Below are 18,412 nucleotides of genomic sequence, written 5' to 3' on the forward strand. Positions count from 1 at the left end.
AAGTATTCAAGTACTCTCTGCAACGGCTAGGATCCTTTATTCATTCCTCTTCAGTAGCCACCATTTACAGAACTAGCTTCATTAAAGTCTTAGAAATCATAACAGCTTTGCATCATTCAGCAACGATGACTTGAAATTAAAATAAATCCTCTTTACAGAGCAGACTTGATTATTTCTACAATCCACAATATCTGTCACATATGAACCTCCTTACATCACACATCAAGTTCTATAGTAAGGAGAGCCTTTAGTGACCATCAGAGGTGATATTCCGATCCTTTTATTTGCCACTAAACATTCATGCCACTGGGAATATCTGCAGCCTACTTTAAATTCCAGAAAAGTTATCAACGAGAGAAAAACTCAGTGATATGTTAGAATACGTAATTCTATCCAGACTATGTTTTGCCAAAACACCCACTGGATGCTTTAAAGGAGAAGACAGCAATCTTCTTCAGGAATTAAAACCTTAGATCTCCTCTCGCTCCTTAAGCTGCGTGTGAGCAGCAGTACAACTCACTGACAGAAACGATGGTTCACTGTTCACTCGGTGACGGCCAAAGTTCACTCACCTGAGGTACCACCCCCTCAAGTCAACACCAGGCAGTATATCCTCAACATCTAACACTCACCCTTTTCCTCTTTGAGATCAGCCAGCTCAAATCCCATCACCAGATTTTTAATGCTTCCCTAATACTTATGTAATGCCACTGTGGGGTTTTTGGTGATTTATAGGTGTCAATGAGAAGTTTCCCCTTGCCACAGGCTGACAGGAGTTCAGCTCCTGTAACAGTACTGACTTTTCAGAACTAACTGAAGGGCAAATAAATGAATTTGTTTTTTTCTCTACCAAAGTCAGTTGAACTTAAGTCTGCCTTAAGAGAAAGGGACCTTATTTCTAGACAGATCCACGTTGACACAATTACTTCAACAAGCCATGAAGAACTCCCTGCTCTTCAGGAACATTTTCAGACAACGCGGACTCTCAGATGTGTGGATTAGTTCCCTGTGTCTTTCAGATCACGGAGCTGTTTTCATTTTGCAAGCACCACCTTCACTGTAATGATTCAACTACGTGTTTTACAAAGAAGTTCCATATAATAACTTTTTTCTAAGCATTTAAAAGAAATACTCATTCCTTTCTGAAACACCAACAAAAAAAACAGAGGGCTTCCATGAGGGACAGAAAGCCTCGTAAGTTTTTACAGAACAGCTCAATACTCCACAGATATGGATTTTACTCCTTTTGTTGGGATCGTCCAGCCTGTTGAGAGAGACTGCTTCCATACATCTAAATAAGAAAAGTACCAAAGCTGACCAGAGGAACACACACTGCCAGCCAGTGCCCTCCAGACACCAACCAACAAAACCTCAGCTAAAAAAGAGCAGCATTCAAAATGAAGACTTTGAGATATTTGAAGAACTAACAGTCAAACTGTTGGAATTTGATATTTTTTGTGAGAAATGACCACAACCTCCAACAAGGCAGAAAGACAAGTCAGTAGGAAACCTTCTCTTGAGGAAAGTTTTGTCCCTATGCAGAAAGGAGAAGTTCACTAAAAAGGCAGTTCTTGGAAAATCATTTCATTGCAATAAATAGGAATTTGGTGCCTCATGGAACAAAACCTCCATTAATAAAGCAAGCTTCAATTTCTAGAATTCCCAAATGTTTAACATAGACTGAAGGTCAAAAGGAGTATTTGGATTCAGCAGATGCAAACTGTACATTCTCACTGGAAATGATAAACCTTTTTTGCCACAGCTACAAACGTACATCCCTGTAATCTGAAAGGCTGTTTTTCGTTTTCTGTTCAGCACAGCAGAGTAGCTGTAATGGGCACGAAAGAACCTCCAAACGGGCAGCTACAGGAACTGTTGTTACCACCAACTCCTTCAACAAAAATTCACATTTAAAGGTGGAAAGAAGCAGCCCTATACCTGAGCACGTCCTGGGTGTCAGTCTCAACTCGGCACTATTTTAACCCCTCACAGGTACAGGCTGCTCTACTCCAAACCCTGCCTGCACAGCGATGCTTACAGCTCCCCGACCACACTCACGCTCACTACGCTTTCTGCTGACATCCACGCTTAACTTAAAGCCCTCGGCGCACCCCAAGCATCAGCAGAACGAAGGCACGCTCTTCCTGCTCGGCTTTTTTCATCCTCTCAGCCCGTGATTCGCGGGGTGAAGCGCTGGGCCCTGTTTTCCACCATGACTCCTCTCCACCATTACCCCGGAGCGCAGCTCCGCGATGGAAGCACCGGGAGCGCTCCAACGTAGCGGAGGCCCGCAGGGAACGGGCCGCGGGCACCGGGGGCTTCAACACTGACGTGGGAGGGAGAAACCGGGATTCCCCCTGCTGCGGCCGGGAAATAAGGGAGATAAGGGAGCAGCGCAGGGAGCAGCCAGGGCGGCTCCGTCCCCGCCCCGCCCCGCCCCGCCCCGCCCGGCAGCTGACAGCGGCCCGGCCCCGCCGCGCACCTGCGCCCGGCCCCAGCCGTCATTTCGAAGCCGCCACCAAATGGCTGCCCGGCGGCCTAGCGACGGGGGACGGCCCCTCTCCGCGGCGCGGCGGGCGGGCGGGGCGCCGAGGGGTCGCGCTCGCGCCCGGCTTCTCTCCCCGCCCGGAATCCGCAGCGCCGGGACCCCGCGGGGCGCCGGGGGTGCGGGGGGGGAGCGAGCGAGCGGGCGGGGCCCCGCCGGGTCACCGCGTCCCCGTTTGGCGGCCGCCCCCGCCCAGCCCCGCTCCTACCTGCGAGGCGCGGGCGGAGGGGCCGGGAGCAGGCGGCGGCCCCGGCCTCTCACACGCCATGGGGCGGGCAGCGCGGCGCGGCCCGGCGGAGGCTGCGGGGGCCTCGGCGGCGCCTCCTCATCGCGCTGACAGCCGGGAGCGTCGCCCCGCCCCCTCTCGCGAGAGCCGCTCGCCGCCGCGCGAGAGCCCAACGGCCGCGCCGCGCCCGCCGGCCACGTGACCGCCGCGGGGGGGAGGGAGGGAGAGAAGGGGGGGGCGGCGCGAGGCATTGTGGGAGGCGGCAGGGCGGGGGCGGCACTGAGGCGTCCTCGCACCGCCCGGCGAAGGGGCGCCACCGAGTCGGCGGCGTAGAGCGGCTCCCGCAACCGGATAGCGCCTCCACGCGGTCCGCCGCCGTGCCCCGCCGGGTGCCCTCACCTGCTGTTCTCACCTGGTGTTCAGTTGTCGCTGTCTTAACATTAAATTCATCGCTTTGTAATGACTCTCCAGAAGGAGAAGGAGGGGCGAAACCGTCGCGCTCCGCATGGAGATTCCCGCAGTGGCGGGACCGGCCGAGGCGCTGAGGAGACGCGCAGGGCGGGAACGCGCTCCAGGGCCTCAGGATGAGTTAAATGCGATCAGCGGCCGTAAGCAGCGCTGAAACCGCGTCCGATACAGCTCTGTATCGCGGTACGTTTACGACAAGCAGTTACACGTACGGGGAGGGCACACGGAACACCTTCAGCGAGGACGTGCTTAGCATCAGGTTTGGCGCCTGGCACAGCTCAGCACGGCTCCACACGCGCAGCTGCGGACGTCGCTCAGCCAGGAGCCCCCAAAGGCCCGAGCAGTATTAAAGGCCCGAGCAGTGTTATCACTGATAACTGCACGCCTGTCTACAGCCTGTGGAAACTGAGCCAATGTAAGCACATGGAACCAAATCTGCCTCATAACTGCACGTTGACTGAAGTACACTGAGCTCTGCTTTTCTTTTTTTGGGTCTTTTTCCTAAATGTGAGGCTGTTGCACAAGGTGACGCCCAAATCTCAGCACTGGATAAAAGAGGTGATTGTAATTCACGCTTTAACCAGCTGCTTACTCTGGGTGTGTCATTTCTGTCACTACTCAGAGACACAGGCAGACATAGCGTGTGTGTTGCAATGAATCAATGCAATGGAATCCTTCACATTGTATATATAAAGTCAATCATTTTAATGAATGAATAGAAGGAATGTGGCTCAGTCAGCTTTAGAACACAGAAATTGTCCCTTTTGACTACATGATATTTTAAGAAGGCATACGCATGTGAAAAGGCACCTGCAAATATCACCACAATCCAGCTAGTGCACACTTAATGTACTGAATTAAATCAAATGAAAAACTTAAACAATACCTAACAAAACAAGTATTTTTAAAAAGCTTCTCAGTGGAAGTTTGCAGTATGTGAAGATAGTGCTCCAGCTGCCAAACCTGATCATTTCCATTACAGGCAGTAACAGGAAACTGCACTGCATGCACTGTACATGCCCAGCCCCTCTTGTAACTGATAAACAAAACCCCGAGTAATGACCAGTTACAATTGCTGAGAATGAAATTAAATTAAACCTGTTAACTGACATTAAAAGTTGTTGTCTTCTATGCCAGCCAGGTTATGGGGCACAAAGGTGGCACTTCTGGACTCAGCAAGGGTTTCACAACAGCACTTGTCAACTCTGAAGGAAAGTGTATCCACACGTGATACAGATGAGATTAAGAACTACTGCTTCCTGCTAACTGGAGAATCTAATGTAAGTACAATTAACTCATAGCAACAACTGAATCACTTCTTTATTCATATCACATTAAGAGTGAGAAACATATACCAGTCAAAGACAAGTACAGGATAAAGATTCTGCATTACAGGGGTTCACTGCTTGTGGTGGAACTGAAATGACTTTGGATAAAGTACAAACACAACTATCCAAACACACAGTTACTGTTTTACAGAATCACAGAATTAGGAGTGTAAGATCTCTAAGTTGTTCTTTTTAAGATATAATGGATTGCTTTTCAAAACGAGCACAGCAAGTGTTATTATATAATAGCATACAGTTTAAGTTTTCACATTAGTATATGTATCTAAGATTTGTATGAAAACAAAGACAAATCTTACAGCTCAGCAAATGGACCTAACTTAATCAGGCACTAAACACTGGTATGACAGAAGAAACGATATGGAGAGAAATCTAGAAAAATTCAGATCTCATTAATAAAACTGAATGTAAGTCCTTCTAATGAGAGTACAAACAAACCAGCAAAAAACAACCCAAAGACCTGCAGGGCAATACTTTTTATGTTCTCTTTTACCAGTCCCCTATTTGCAAAAGGCAATTGGAGTATGAGCACGTGCCTTTCTTCTGTTGAAATATCCAGCAAAGTTCAGTTAAGGAAGGAGATGATTTCACCATAATTATGCATGAATACAGTGGGCGTGACTGACTTCTGAGTGTATATAAACATCTCTTTTCCTTAGCCATTACAGATCAGGAGTGTCGTGGCTCAGGCTTCAGCTCACTGCAATGTCAGTAAAGTTTAAAAATTGGCAGTGTCTGTCCTTGAAACAAAGGAGTGCAAAGCCTAATTAAGAGACAGTAATTAGAACAATTCAGAAATGTTAGAAGGCAGGCATGAAACGGTTTCCTATATTTTGCCATTTACTTTCAACTAATAATAAAGTCCTTTTGAGGACTTGCAGCAATAGCAGCTCTCAAACAACAGGCACGATGGCTGTTCTCAGGACCTGTCTGATCACCACACACGTATTTTTCCTGTTCTCCATTACATGGGAATCTGTTGAACATGTAGAATAACACGAGCTAGGAGCTTTTTGTGGAGCCTGGCTCCACACCCACTCACCCATTAATCACAGTCTATTTCAATTTTTGTAATAGTATTCAGGTTTGGCTTTTCGCTGCTACTCCTTCCGTGAACAGACGTGAGGTGCTTTTTAAGAGCAGATTTGTGTTTGAAGTCCATGTCACAGCAATGGCACTTGTAGGGCCTGTCACCGCTGTGTATGTTCAAGTGATCCTGCAGAGTACTTTTGGCAGTGAACGTCTTCAAGCACACCATGCACTGAAAGGGCCGGATACCCATATGGCCCCGGATGTGTCTGTTGAGATTCTTTTTTTGTGTGAATGTTTTACCACACTGCAAACACAAGAAAAGCTTGTGCATTTTTAGATGTCTGAGATAGTTCTCAAGATGCAGAAATCCTCTCGGGCACTTTGGACACTGGTTCCGCCACAAAGTATCAGAATCATCCAGATTTTGCAGCCCATTCATCTGAGTCGAAGTCCCCTCTGGGTTGTCAGCGACAAAAGCCTGAGCGTGACTTCTTGACGTCTCTGTGCTTCTGCTTTCTACTGTAGAATTGATCAGGGAGTGCTGGGTTTCTGGGAAATACAAGTTTGTTTCAGAGGAGGTGCAAGGCTGAGGAAAACCATCGTTTTCCACGTGAGGTACGCTCATAGAATCCATCCTGAAGATACGTATTTCATCATCCTTATATCCTATTTCAACCGTTGATATCTCTGGGGTCCCTGTGTCCTTTCTTTCTGCGATCAAACTCTGTGCTGCGGGCTGCACGTTATCCCCCTGCTCCTGTTTAACGGAGAATTCTGAATTAACGGGGCTATCTTCATAAATCTCAATGATTTCACAGTCTTTATCTGAACCGTCGTCCTTGCTCCTCAGTTCGGTGTCAGAGGAATGGCACTTCTCTGCAGCCTGGCAGCTATTCTCCATGGCAGCGTCGATTTCCAGGTATTTTGACAGCGCCTCGCTGCACTTTTCCACGATGTGCACCATCTGGAGGTAGCTGGCGGCCGTCAGGTACTTCAGGAGCTCCTTCCTCTTCACCTCCAGCGCACCCGTGTAGCAGGAGAGCAGCAGCTTCCTGCCCACCTCGGCGCTCTGCAGGATGGTGATTCGCACCTGCCTGGACTGGTTGAGCAGGAACTGATCCCTCATGAAGGTGGAGCAGGCGGCAAAGATCACCTTGTGCCCGTGGAACTCGGTGTCGTTGATGAAAATAGAGACGTCGCAGAAGAGGTTCTGCTGCCGCAGGAGGTTCATTTTCTGCAGCACCGCGTCTCCCTGCTGCTCGAACTGGAAGTGCAGCACCTCCGAGTCCGCGGACATGGCGCCGGGCCTGCGGGCCGCCCGCCCTGCAGCCGAGCTCTCTTCGCCGGTGCCCGCCGACCGCAGGCAGCGCCGCCGGCAGCTCAGGGCAGGGCCGGACCTCGCTCCGCCGCTCGCCCCTCCGCCCGCCCGCCGCTCCCGGTGCCCGCTCGCCGCTCCCGGTGCCCGCTCGGCCACAGGTACCTCGGTGCCCAGCCACCCGGAAACGCTCCCCCGTACGGCCCCGCCCCTTCCGGTAGCGCCCCCCGCCCAGCGCCGGTGTGAAATGAGAGGCGGTGCGGAGTTAGCAGCACGTTTATTACAAGTTGGCACTGCTACAGCGGCACGGCGCCACCCGCCCGGGAGAGGTAGCAACGCAGCGGCCCCGCCGCCCCGTAAGGCGCTCGGGAGGGCGGCGGCGGCGGGCCCCGGGGCGGCCGAGAGGAACAGGCGGCGCCGGCTCCTGCCGCCGGGCCCGGCCCCCCCAGCCTGCTTTGGTAACGCTCGGGATGAGCCTCCCGCCCAGTCTCTGCAGAGGTAGCTGATGCTCGGTCCGTCGGCTGTAGGCCCACGGGAAAGCGCTCATTCAGTGAGTGACGAGAGCCGGCGGTTCACCTCCTCAAAATCACGGTGTAACGCAAGCTCCCAGTCCTTTCCGCAGTTTCAGCTGGTGTCGCACTCTGATTCTCCCTCGCCTTTATTCCTCCCAGCTGCTCCAGAACCACAACCAGCCCCACGGAAGCATTAAGTTCCTTTTATCAGTTTTACCAAAAAGCCAGGGGAGAAAGGCTGTCGCTTCAATCCTATCAGTTATGGAGTTGCAAAACAGGCCCTCTGAACGAAAAAATAAGGAAAGACTCATCCCTGATCTCTGCAGAGGGCTGTGCAGCTGCACCACGTTCTGCAGGAAGACATGCTACACGAGCTAACACCACTCAGCGAGGTGATGAGCCCCAACCTCGTAAATCTAAGAGTTCTAAGAATTCTATATCAAATAAATAAAATGCCAACATAAAAATCCTAATATATTCAAGAAGTTATTAAAATATTTTTGTAGTAGACCAGTTATTTTAGGATATGCAGGACGTTGTACAGCACATTAAGTTGTGAGACTATCCACTTACCAGCAAATAGTATTCTACACATTAACACACAGATTATGATAACTGCCACAGTCCTTATCTGAATATGCAGCATCAGCAGCAACAACCACTGGATCTAGTCTTCCACTAACTGGAACAATGCAATGAAGACAACATTTTACATACATGGACAATTAAGTTTATCTTACTCAAAGATCAAGCTGCCTCTGTATATTCTGTTTATAGTAATTCTCCATTTTAATCTAATCCATGGAAGAGGCAGTACCCAAGTTTTGCTTTCCCAATACCTCTTTTGTACTCCTTTCCGTTCCATATGGGGGAAAATCTTACATGAAATCTACCAAAGCACTTGTCATTGTGCTCATCAGCACGTTGCCCTCTTAGATCTCCACTGCTTCTGGAATTACATAGCTGGTTCCTGCATAAAACTTTTGGTCTGTATCCCTTTGCCAGGCCAAAAGCACAAACATTTGTAAGTCACCTTTCATCCAACAGATGTTTCATTTTCCTTGAAGAAGCAGTCTTCTGCATTTCTGCTTTTTCCTATATTTTTTCTGCCATAATCTCACCAAATGGTCACAAGCAGCCTTTTAAAGAAGTAGCCAGCAGTCTCAGCCTTCTCAGAAGTTATCAACACAGTGCAGGGTGGACAGAAAACCCACGTATCTTGACCAATCATTTTTTAGTTTCTTAGGATAACCTCTCATCTCTTCGTTTCAGCTTCAGGTCACAATGGCTACTTCAACAAGCTGTGTCCTTCTTGCAATAACATTAAAGCATTGAAATTCTGTGAAGAAGCTTCTCAGACAGACCTCTTAATAACATCAACTTTCTTGGTATTTGTACAGTTTTATTCCTTTCTCTGGCAGAAGACCGTTTTCTGTATTATGTCCGTATTTGTATATAGTTAGATTTTCCACTAATCCTTTAGAGCATGTTGACCTGGCTCTGCAAAGTTCTTATTCTCCACGTCTATCTTCTTTTTGACATCAGAGCTACAACTTATTTCCACGTAATGAATAACATTATAAAAACTTTTTAACAATGCAGAAGATTCTGCCCAAAGTCAGAATGGAAGTGTCAAATGCAACTGTCACAAGCTGTTTTAGCTCAAAGTTATTCTGAAAGCAGGTTACTTCAGAGGAAAAAGTTTTTCTTCCCATGCCTACCTGTTTTCTGCCCCAAGAACCTGAAGTTTGTTTTTTTTTGAAGTTCCAAAAAGTTACATTTTTGGCCTAAATATATTTGCTACAACTTGAAAGAAATAATGCCCCAGCTCCATTTCCACTGCTTATTACTTCATAGCTGTCCATGTAATAATAGTTAATGTAACAGTCAAGTACAGTAGATCAAAAACTCAATTGCAAAAACGGATTCACAGAATCACCTTGCTTTCCTACTCGAAGGTACGTGGACTTCTGAAAATGGTCTGCAAGATTAACACAGTCTTACCATTCATCAGTGTCAAGCCTGCATAAGGAAATCCTGGTTTCTACATACACATATCTGAAGACCAAGACCGACTTTTCATAATTACGTACAAAACTTTTTTTTGCTCTAACACACCTTTGGTCATACCTGTTGAGCATTTTTAACCATACAATAGCAGCCACCCCCCTGTCCCTATCCCCTCATTCAAACACACACACAATACTACTTTTAGGTAGGAAGCATAATCTCAGCCTCATGGCAAACCTTGAGGAAAAAAGCTGCACTGGAAGAAATGCGTATTCCAAACATAAACAGCAGTTCTCTAACAAGGATCAGCCACTTGATTATTAGTCTGTGCTACACTTCAATATAAGAACACTGTTCTACTGGGAATGGTGTTTAGCAGATGAGAAATTCGTTTCTTTCAGCCTGATTGGGATGTGGGTAATTCCATGGCACTTTTGTGAAGTAATATAGTATAATCCCAAAATCCCAACTAATATGCCATTCCCACAACATTTGATGTTTAAGGCGGTATACATGAGGTATTGCTGAGTACAGTCAATAGCTGATAAACTAAGCTATGGAAATTATGCTACCTATACCTCATCTTAGGCTCTGTAAAATGCTAATGGGCATGAATTATGTAGGTCACTTTAAAGAAAAGTGTCCTTTCAGTATCCAAGAAATCAAAAAACTTCACATTGTTAATGTTCTCAACTACCTATGGTAGGTACTTCTTTTTTCATATTAACTGACGTGTCCCTTATTAGTTATCAAGGAGACATATACAAGAGTTAAGGGTGGGGGGGGGAAAGCATGTAGTTACTATACATTGCAGCTTTTAAAACATTCTTTTCACAGTGTCAAAAATAAGTGTTTTTCCACTCCAGCTTTGCTCTAAAACCAATTAGGAAAGTAGCAACTGTTGTGGTTATTTGAAACAAAATTTATGGAAGATAGATGACAACTTCTAGTTTTGAAGTGCTTACCTTGAATCGGTACATACAATGGTAAGTGCCCTTTAATACTTCTGTGTATGACAGCTTAAGAAACAGGTCACACCAGGCACTCTGGGTGCCGAGCTCACACATTCCAGAGCCGCAACCTACTCTCTTTTCTACTACTCTTTTGAACAGTTCTATGCAATGATCAACTAACCCTGCCAAATCGTTCAGGGCTTCACCTTTTCATAATGCATGCCAACATTAAAAACCCTGAGAGCTTTTAAGATAGTGTTAATTGGCAGCAGAAATTTCTTGAAATAGTTTAGAAAGGGAAAAAAGTGACACAAAGATACTTCATTTCAACTGTAGGGGTCTAGGGGTAAAATCAGACAAAAATAATGTTAAGAGGTAAGTTTCAAACAAATCAGCACTATATGGAGTGCTTTCAGTGATCCAGTGCTTTATAAAATAAGAATTGGGTTATCTCACACATTTGTCCTCTTTGCTCTTTCCTCCATCTGCCCAGACACAGAGAAGCCTCTAACTGTACAGCAGATGGTTTACTTGCAGCACACAGCAACAGTCTTTCAAAAGGTGTTAGTCTTGAGTCTCCTAATCAGAGAGAAATGAAACAATTAACCCCTTAATCCACAGTAGAGACACAGACAGAAACCTGAAGGAAGATTGTTATTTCACAGAAAATATCAAGTAAGACTAAGAATGATGGCTGAAGACCTGCCAGGTTTTGCAATCCAACCCTCCATCAGAAGCCTTTCAGAGCATACCACTAGTTTAGGAAAGAGCCCAAGCCAACTGTTTGCTCCTGTCAGTCATGATCCCTACAAAGGGCTGTTTTTAATTGCTTAATTGACGCAGGTACTATCATTTCTTAAACTGAGCACAGCCTGAGGCAGCTTCCCTGCATCCAGTACCTGGCTTCCATCGGCCTGCTGACAGACCTTACTGTCTGTAGCAGCGCTACATGTGAATGAATCGAAGTCCACCGTTATGTCTTGAATATTTCTTTCATTGGCATTGTCAAAGCTATTTTTACCATGTAGCTGTTTAAGATGTTTCCTCAGAACAGGCTTATGCGCAAAAACCATGTCACAGTAGTTACACTTATGGGGCTTGTCCCCACTGTGCAGGTTGAGATGGTCCTGTAAGGAACATTTCTGAGAGAAGGTTTTCCCACAGATCTTACATTGGAACGGTTTGATGCCTGCATGCACTCTCATGTGCCGGTGGAGATTGCCTTTCTGAGTGAATGTCTTGCCACAGAGGAGACACATGAATAGTTTATGCATCTTTAAGTGATTAGCATAGTTTTCTAGATGCCGAAATACTCTTGTGCACTTTGGACACTGATGGTGCCACTGGAGGCCTTTGTCTATTCCACGGTTATTAGACCCAAACATATCTTTAGAGGCCAGAATGATGTTATCACTGCCAGCATACGAAAGGGCATAATTGTGGAGGTGATTTTGCTCTATTTCACTTGCTCTGTTTTCAACAGTGGAGTTGATTAGAAAGTGTTGAGGTTCAGAGGAATGCAATGCAGTTTGTTCAGAAGAAATAAACTGGTTCTGATCCTTCTTATTCCTAACTTCTGTTACCTCCCCAATGGACTCCACCTTGATAATCTGAATATCACTATCCTCCATGTCCATACTGTCTTCTGAAGGTTGAATACAAGGTGAATCTTGCGCTAGAGAGTCTTCATCTTCCCCATGTTCCTTCAGCTCAGAGGAATCACTTTGCTGTTCACACTCCTTGCTCTCCAATGGCTGCTTCGGTTTTATGAACTTCCAGAGTGCCTGCGTACATCGTTCAACAATGTGGCTCATCTGCAGAAAGCTTGCAGCAGTTAAGTAGTTTACCAGCTCCATTTCTGGAAACTCCAGCACGCCGCTGTAACAAGATAAAAGCAACTGCCTCCCTACTTCCGAACTTTGCAGGATAGAGATTTTTACATCTCTGGAGTCATTTAATAAGAATTGATCTCTTAAAAAGGGAGAGCCAGCAGCAAATACAATTTTATGCCCATGAACTTCAACATCATCTATATGGACGACAACATCACAAAATTTGTTTTCTTCTCTCAGTTTGTTCATTTTCTGTAACATCGAATCGCCGTAATTGTCAAACTTGAAGTGAAGAATATCCGATCTTTCTGACATTTTGGCACACCTAAAGGAAAGCAACAAAGGGAAAAAAAAAGTGAGAATTTTTTGTTTAGTTCCCAGCACACAAATTAGAAAAGTCCATGTTACACATTGCCCTGCAGCGCCTTTTCTTAAATAAATACAACATTGATGCAGTTTGATTATGAAGTAGAAACAATGACAGAGATTCTTCTGAAGCTGTATCCTAAAGAGTCACGATGTTTTCTGCATTATTTGTGGAATTTACAGGGAAACTGTGCAAGGATTTTAGCAGTCTTTGCTCTCGTACAGTTTTGCTTCCACATTAAAATTCCTTAGAGATTTTTGTCTTTTCCAGACACAGTGACAGCCCTTTAGCTTTGCGTTGTTTGCTTTCATAACACATGAATGCAAGGTGAGATAGAAACCAACACCTGCCAGGCATAGAAAATTCCCTCTTCCACCTATTTCATGCTACCTTAAAGACATACAGTCCAAGAATAACAGTTCAGCTCCATGATTTGCAGAAATACTGATGTAGGACAAACTGTTTTGCTGGAAGTACCTCTAAGTCCAATTCACCTGTCTTAGCAGAAAGAACTATACAGGTTTTCCAGTATCAGCAGCACTGGATTTAAGTGACTGTTTTACATTGCCTCAAAGTTGCTTAGTGTGCACACATGAAGAGCAGCAGGTAGTCTGTCCTGTGTTTTTATAAAAGAGCTGGAGAAAAAAACCTTCCATATAACCCCACATTCTATAAATCAATCTTCCCACACTCCCTGATTTGAGTATGTGGGGAATGTAGGAAGTCTTGTTTCTTGCATTCTTTGAAAGACCACTCCTCTAGGAATTTTGTTCTCCTATTTGGAATGAAAAACGGTGGGTTTTCTACGAGACAAATACCGATGTGTTGTCTGGCAACAGTTCTCTTAAGAGTTTATAAGGCTACCCTGATTCTTGATGAAACACTTCACATCATCCTGACAGAGAATTGTGACTGCAGGAAGCAAAGGAATCACAGAAGACGAACCAAATGACACCAGGTTTGGTGCGATGCAACAGCAAAACAACCCCAGACTTACACCTCACAACTATTACCAACACCACGTTAAGCTGGAAAGGAAGCTTGGAAGTTTATAGATAAAAGCAGATAGTCCTCTCTTGGGACATGAAATATTAGTTCAACACACCCAAGAGGAAATGGAGTTGTGCCTCATGTAAATGAATGAATGCACAAGACAGGGGCTCCAAGAGGAACATTATCAGAAGTATCTGCTGACAGACCGAGTTGTTTCAAGCTTCTGATACGGTGTCGTTTTGAGATGTGCTCTCTTTACTACTTAAGTGCACCACATCCATCTACCCCGTACAGAAAGGACAAGATTTCAATAGTTTGCTTAACTACAGACCCAACACTCAGGGAGGGCGGCAGCATCAGAAGCACAACCGACTTTGTTATGCCTACAGACCGCGCAGCCACACGTCTCTGAGTCGCCCCGAGTCCAGTGCTGCAGGACACGCTTCACCTCCGGGGCAACGAGAGCCACATAAACGAATGCGCACAGAAAACGAGCAACTCGCCTTCACGCGCGCTAAGCTCCGGCTGTCGGGCTCTAAGGACGCCAAGAAGCCAAGCAACAAACGCAGCACCTTTCGCAGCCCAAGCCATTGCTGCGCCCGAACAGAGCAGAGCACAGCCAGCCGCTTCACCGCCTGCGGAACGGCCCCGTCCGCTCGCGCCGCGATGCTGCCCGCCTATCCCCAACCCACGCCGCCGCGCACGGAGGAAAGGGCCGCGTACCTGGAGCGCCGGGCCGCGTCACCCCGCCGGCACCCGCTGCCGCTACCTCCGGCTACGGACCTAGAGAGGGGAGGAGAGCCGCCGTGAGCCGCCGCCCGGGGCTGGCACCGTGCCGCCCCGGCCCGGCCGTCGGCCGCGCCCCCCGGGCGGCCCCGCGCCCCGCCGCGCTCCCGGCCGGGCCCGGCCGCCCTCCGGAGGCGGCCCGCGGCGGAGGCGGCGGCGGCGGCGGGGGGGGCGGGAGCCGCGCCCCGCTCCGGGCCCCGCTCCGGGGCAGCGCCCCGCGCCCCGCGCGCCCGCCGGGACCTACGGCTGCCGCCAGCGCCCGCGACGCCGACTCGGAACCGCATTGTTCGGCCGCCGGAAGCGCTCCCGCGCCCTCCGCCCCGCGCCCGGAAGCGCCTCACGGGGCGCCCGCCCCCTCCGCCCGGTCACGTGGTGGGCGGCAGCGGCGGCCCAGGCCCGGCACCGGGAGGCGGCGGCGGCGGCGGCCGGGGTAGGTGGGGCTCGCGCTGCCGGCCGGGGCTCCCGCGCCCCCTCCCTCGGGCCGCCCACCGCCGCCGGCCCTCGGCCCCTCCCCGGTACCGGTCCGCGCGCGGTGCCGCCCCGCGGTTCTTCGCCTCCCATCGGTGGGAGAGCAGCGGAGGCCTCCCGCGGCCCGCCCTTTCCTCACCTCCTGCCGCCGCGGTGTTTCCGGGCCTCCTGCGTGCGCCGTCCCGGAGCGGAGCCCACCCGCCGGGCGCTGCCCTCAGCCGGGCCCGGGGCGGTGGAGGCCGCGTCGGTCCCCGCGACCCGCGGTGTTCGGGGCCGCCCCGTGCATCCGGCGTCCCCGATCCGCGGCGTTCGGGGGTTCCCGGGCGGGTCCCGATCCGCGGCGCTCCGTCGTCTCCAGAGCCCTTTTCTGCCCCGTGTGCCGCAGCGGCCGCGTTCCGTTCGGGTTTTCCCTTCCTATTGGCAAGTACGTGCCGGAGCACAGCGGGTCGGTGCCGAGGGCCGCGTCGGGTTGGGGCGAAACGAAGTGTAAATAAACGGACCGCCTGCAGTCGGGTTACAAACCCGTTTTGACAGTGATGGAGCGGGATGGAACGGGTGGAAATAGTGTCTGTGGGTTTCCTCTGCGCGGTTCTGCTCGGGTCGTTTGTGGGGAGGAGGAGAAGGCGACGGGAGAGAAGTTTGGGAGAGAAAGGAGTAATTGCATCTCTTCCTAAAACACAAACTGGGCACCGGGCAATGCACGGCTGTGATGCTGCGTGCAGCTGGGGCTGTTCCCGAACAACGTGTGCAGGGGTTTGTTCCATGGTGATGCTGTTGGAGACGTTCTTGTCTACTTTGTTTTTACAAAACGCCTGGCAGCAGTGGGCACATCAGAAACACGGTGGTTTTACTTCTAACGGCTGCTACTGAGTGTGGAAAGGTCAAGGACCTGAGCAGACTTCATTCTGTGTACACAGAAAGTACACTAACAAATGGAGCCTGGCATAGGGCTTTCCTTCCCTTCCCAACTCCAAGGGCGGGCAGCTTTTAGCAGCATGTATCGCATGGAACTTGTGTTTTTTCTTCAGCTCTCACAGCATGTTCTTAAAGTGCAGCGTTTGGCTGGTGAGTGAAGCACTGTGTTCACATCAGTTGTGATGAGAGGGGTGCAGAGGGACGTGGAGTGTTGCCTTTTGGCTGGGTGCCCCTGCCCTGTGCTCTGCCTGCCTGTCCCAGCAGGGTGTGCGTGGGGCACTCCTGGGCAGCTCCCCACACACTGCTCTGGGCTGGGCTGCCTGAGGCAGCAGCTGTTTCTTCTCTGCCTTTCCCAGGGCCTGCACTTTGTTTCTGAACTGGAGGATCTGCTTGGTACAGGAACCTAAAGTTAAAGTTCTCTCATCTGAGTTCAAATTAAGGTTAAAAGCAAAATTATGACTCTGCTAAGGAGTGTTAACAAATATTGCGTTAGCTGAACCCCTGTGTGTTGTCTGATTCCTGGTTTTGCATGAAATGGGCAGTGACTCCGGCAGCCCCTGCAAGCTGTGCTTCTCTGTGCCCACGGGGTGGTGGGGCTGTATGCTGGGGCAGTGCTATTCCTGGTTGGGTTCCTCTCTTGAGCGTTGTGTGAACCTCTGTGGCTGTCCGAGGCCTTTAAAATGCTCGCAAGGTTTAGCATTGCAGTTGCTATTTGTATATAATTTGCTCTCTTTAGTCATCCAAAGTCTTTATTTTCACATGCAGTATTCCAATGATTTTATTGCTTCGTTCTGAGTGCAAACTGCTTCTCATTGCCTTTGAGAACGTTCTGCATGGGGAAGGTGAGGCTGTAGCTGTTTCCTTGAAGGAGTGGTGGGTGAAGATCAAACATAGGGTTATGCAGGCTGAGCATGTGATACGTGAGAAGAAGAAGGCTGCTGGTGATTGATCTTCCTTGCATGTTTTTTTTCCCACAGCTGCAATAGAATACTGCTGCAGGTATGTGCTCAGAAGAATTCAAACCACAGCTCCTTTCCCACACGTCTGTCAGCGTGGCACTGATTTTGTTCTTACAATTTCTTGCTCTGCTCAGACAGAAAATCTGGGCAGCTGCCTGTCAGACAGCACTGTGCTTTAGCACTTGACAGGCTTTTTTTTTTCAGGACTCTGTGTATAAAGCAATACATGTGCATTATTTGGAAGTGAGGGGGAAAAAATACCATAGGTGTCAAAGCCTGTACAGAGCCAGCGATTCTAAGGAATGGTGCCTATTTGTTATAAACCAGCTTTGGATAGTCCTTCATAAAGCTTCTGAACTGCTATAAATTCCACCTTTTACCCTGACTGAGTTGCAGATAATGGAATCCAGGGAAGGAGAGCAACTGCTTACACTGGGCTGTGGCTGTTGTTGTTGAGTTCTGTTACAGCAGAGAAATAGAACCAGAAATGATGTTACTTTCAGTGCTGAATTCATATGGAGTCAGTCCCCTCAGTGTCCTGCTGCCTCCTGCATTTAGTGATTTGTGGCATTGTATGTAGTGGGTTTTTATTATTTTTAGGGGTAGTAGGTATAGGTTTCTTCTGCATGCCAAGCTTTTTGACTTTGTTGTTTAAGTTAATTTTGTTTTCAGTAATTTAAGACACGTTGCTGTATCATTCCTCTGTACCTGGTGCATCCCTCAGCCACGCTGTGTTTTGTGCAATTGCTGTAGGAACTGCTTCAGAAGTGTGAAAGCTGAAAGGATTCTGAATGAGAAAAGATCACCTTTTCTCTCTAGCTTTGCACAGTTGTTCTCATGCTTATTCTCACTTCTGCTCTGAAAACCCCATTATTTTTGTTTTTAAGTTTAATTTACCTCCAAATTCAGTGCTACTTCTGGTGCTGACGTGAGTAACAGCTGCTCTGAGCAGCTGGAGAAGTTCACAACTGAAACCTTGTTTTCTTTTGCTTTCCTTCTGGCATGTTGAGTTACCGTGGCCATTCGAAATACTGCAAACCAGGCAGTCTTTGGAAGTGGAGTGAGGCAGCCCTGGCTGTGATTTGCTCCCCTTGTTGCAGCATCACGAGGTTTTGTTTGGGCCTTGCTGAGAGCAATACAAAATGGAAAGTTTTAATTTTTATGTAGTTTGCTTTAATCTCATTTAATTTTATTCTGACCGTACGACAGGGAAAGTTTTGCTTGCGACTTGCAGGTCAGGTGCCAGACTGTTGGGAAAGGGTAAGAAGGCAAAGGACCTGGTTTAGGGGCATCGTGGGGGTGGGTTGATGATTGGACTTGATGACCTGAGAGGTCTTTTCCAGCCTTATTGATTCTGTGATTCTGAAGGACAGGTATTTTATAAATCTCTTGAACCACTCTTGAACTTTGATGGGGTTGTCTTCCAGTTACGTGAGATCTTAGCATGACGTGTGGTGTCTTTGGTGTTTGATTGACGTTATCTTAAATAGCCAGAGTAAGGAGGCTGCTACAGCTGGGTGGTTGCTTAAGAGATAAACAAGAATGCTTTTAAAATGTAGTTTGGTTCTTGGACTTGAAATGTGTAACAACTGCAAGCACAGAGTGAAGGAGAATCCTACTGAGAATTAGAAATTTGAACAAAACTGCAAGCAGTGATCCAAGAGCCAGCCATGTTGCGTTCCTCA

At 48.3% G+C, this 18,412-nt stretch overlaps 4 protein-coding genes across 10 annotated transcripts in view; 1 reads left to right on the forward strand and 3 right to left on the reverse strand.

The window, feature by feature from the left end:
* Positions 1–2,888, reverse strand: part of RC3H2 (ring finger and CCCH-type domains 2) — a 29,009-nt gene extending 26,121 nt beyond the window's left edge. For both annotated transcript variants that reach the window (XM_072352616.1, XM_072352617.1), the window contains exon 1: positions 2,754–2,888. The gene's annotated coding sequence lies outside the window, so the exon portion shown is untranslated. The remainder of the gene's footprint in view (positions 1–2,753) is intronic.
* Positions 2,889–4,534: 1,646 nt separating this feature from the next.
* Positions 4,535–7,077, reverse strand: ZBTB6 (zinc finger and BTB domain containing 6). Its single transcript, XM_072352680.1, has one exon. The coding sequence runs from the start codon at positions 6,912–6,914 to the stop codon at positions 5,631–5,633; it is 1,284 nt and encodes a 427-aa protein (XP_072208781.1). The 5' UTR covers positions 6,915–7,077; the 3' UTR covers positions 4,535–5,630.
* A 98-nt stretch (positions 7,078–7,175) lies between these two features.
* Positions 7,176–14,692, reverse strand: ZBTB26 (zinc finger and BTB domain containing 26). Of its 3 annotated transcripts, none has more exons than XM_072353028.1 (3): positions 14,630–14,692; positions 14,323–14,382; positions 7,176–12,564 (listed from the first exon to the last, which is right to left on the reverse strand). In XM_072353028.1, exon 3 carries the CDS (start codon positions 12,552–12,554, stop codon positions 11,238–11,240), a length of 1,317 nt encoding a protein of 438 aa, XP_072209129.1. In that variant the 5' UTR covers positions 12,555–12,564; positions 14,323–14,382; positions 14,630–14,692; the 3' UTR covers positions 7,176–11,237. The 3 variants fall into 3 exon arrangements, with proteins under 3 accessions (XP_072209129.1, XP_072209130.1, XP_072209128.1); XM_072353029.1 differs by having other exon boundaries at positions 14,626–14,651; XM_072353027.1 differs by having other exon boundaries at positions 14,323–14,669.
* Positions 14,693–14,728: 36 nt separating this feature from the next.
* Positions 14,729–18,412, forward strand: part of RABGAP1 (RAB GTPase activating protein 1) — a 60,828-nt gene continuing 57,144 nt past the window's right edge. The window contains exons 1-2 of one of the 4 annotated variants that reach the window (XM_072352578.1): positions 14,779–14,815; positions 16,125–16,208. The gene's annotated coding sequence lies outside the window, so the exon portion shown is untranslated. Of the gene's footprint in view, positions 14,816–15,160; positions 15,278–16,124; positions 16,209–18,412 lie in introns of those variants that run through there. The other 3 variants (XM_072352575.1, XM_072352577.1, XM_072352576.1) reach the window with 3 other exon arrangements.

This window comes from Excalfactoria chinensis, chromosome 18, assembly GCF_039878825.1.
Source record: "Excalfactoria chinensis isolate bCotChi1 chromosome 18, bCotChi1.hap2, whole genome shotgun sequence".
Classification (NCBI taxonomy): Eukaryota; Metazoa; Chordata; class Aves; order Galliformes; family Phasianidae; genus Excalfactoria; species Excalfactoria chinensis.

Coding starts and splice junctions, on each gene's coding strand:
- ZBTB26 (XM_072353027.1), bottom strand. CDS start 14,669: ATGCGGTTCCGAGTCGGCGTCGCGGGCGCTGGCGGCAGCCGTAGGTCC. Junction 12,565..14,322: donor GACGCGGCCCGGCGCTCCAG/GTACGCGGCCCT, acceptor GCTTTCCTTTAG/GTGTGCCAAAATGTCAGAAA.
- ZBTB6 (XM_072352680.1), bottom strand. CDS start 6,914: ATGTCCGCGGACTCGGAGGTGCTGCACTTCCAGTTCGAGCAGCAGGGA.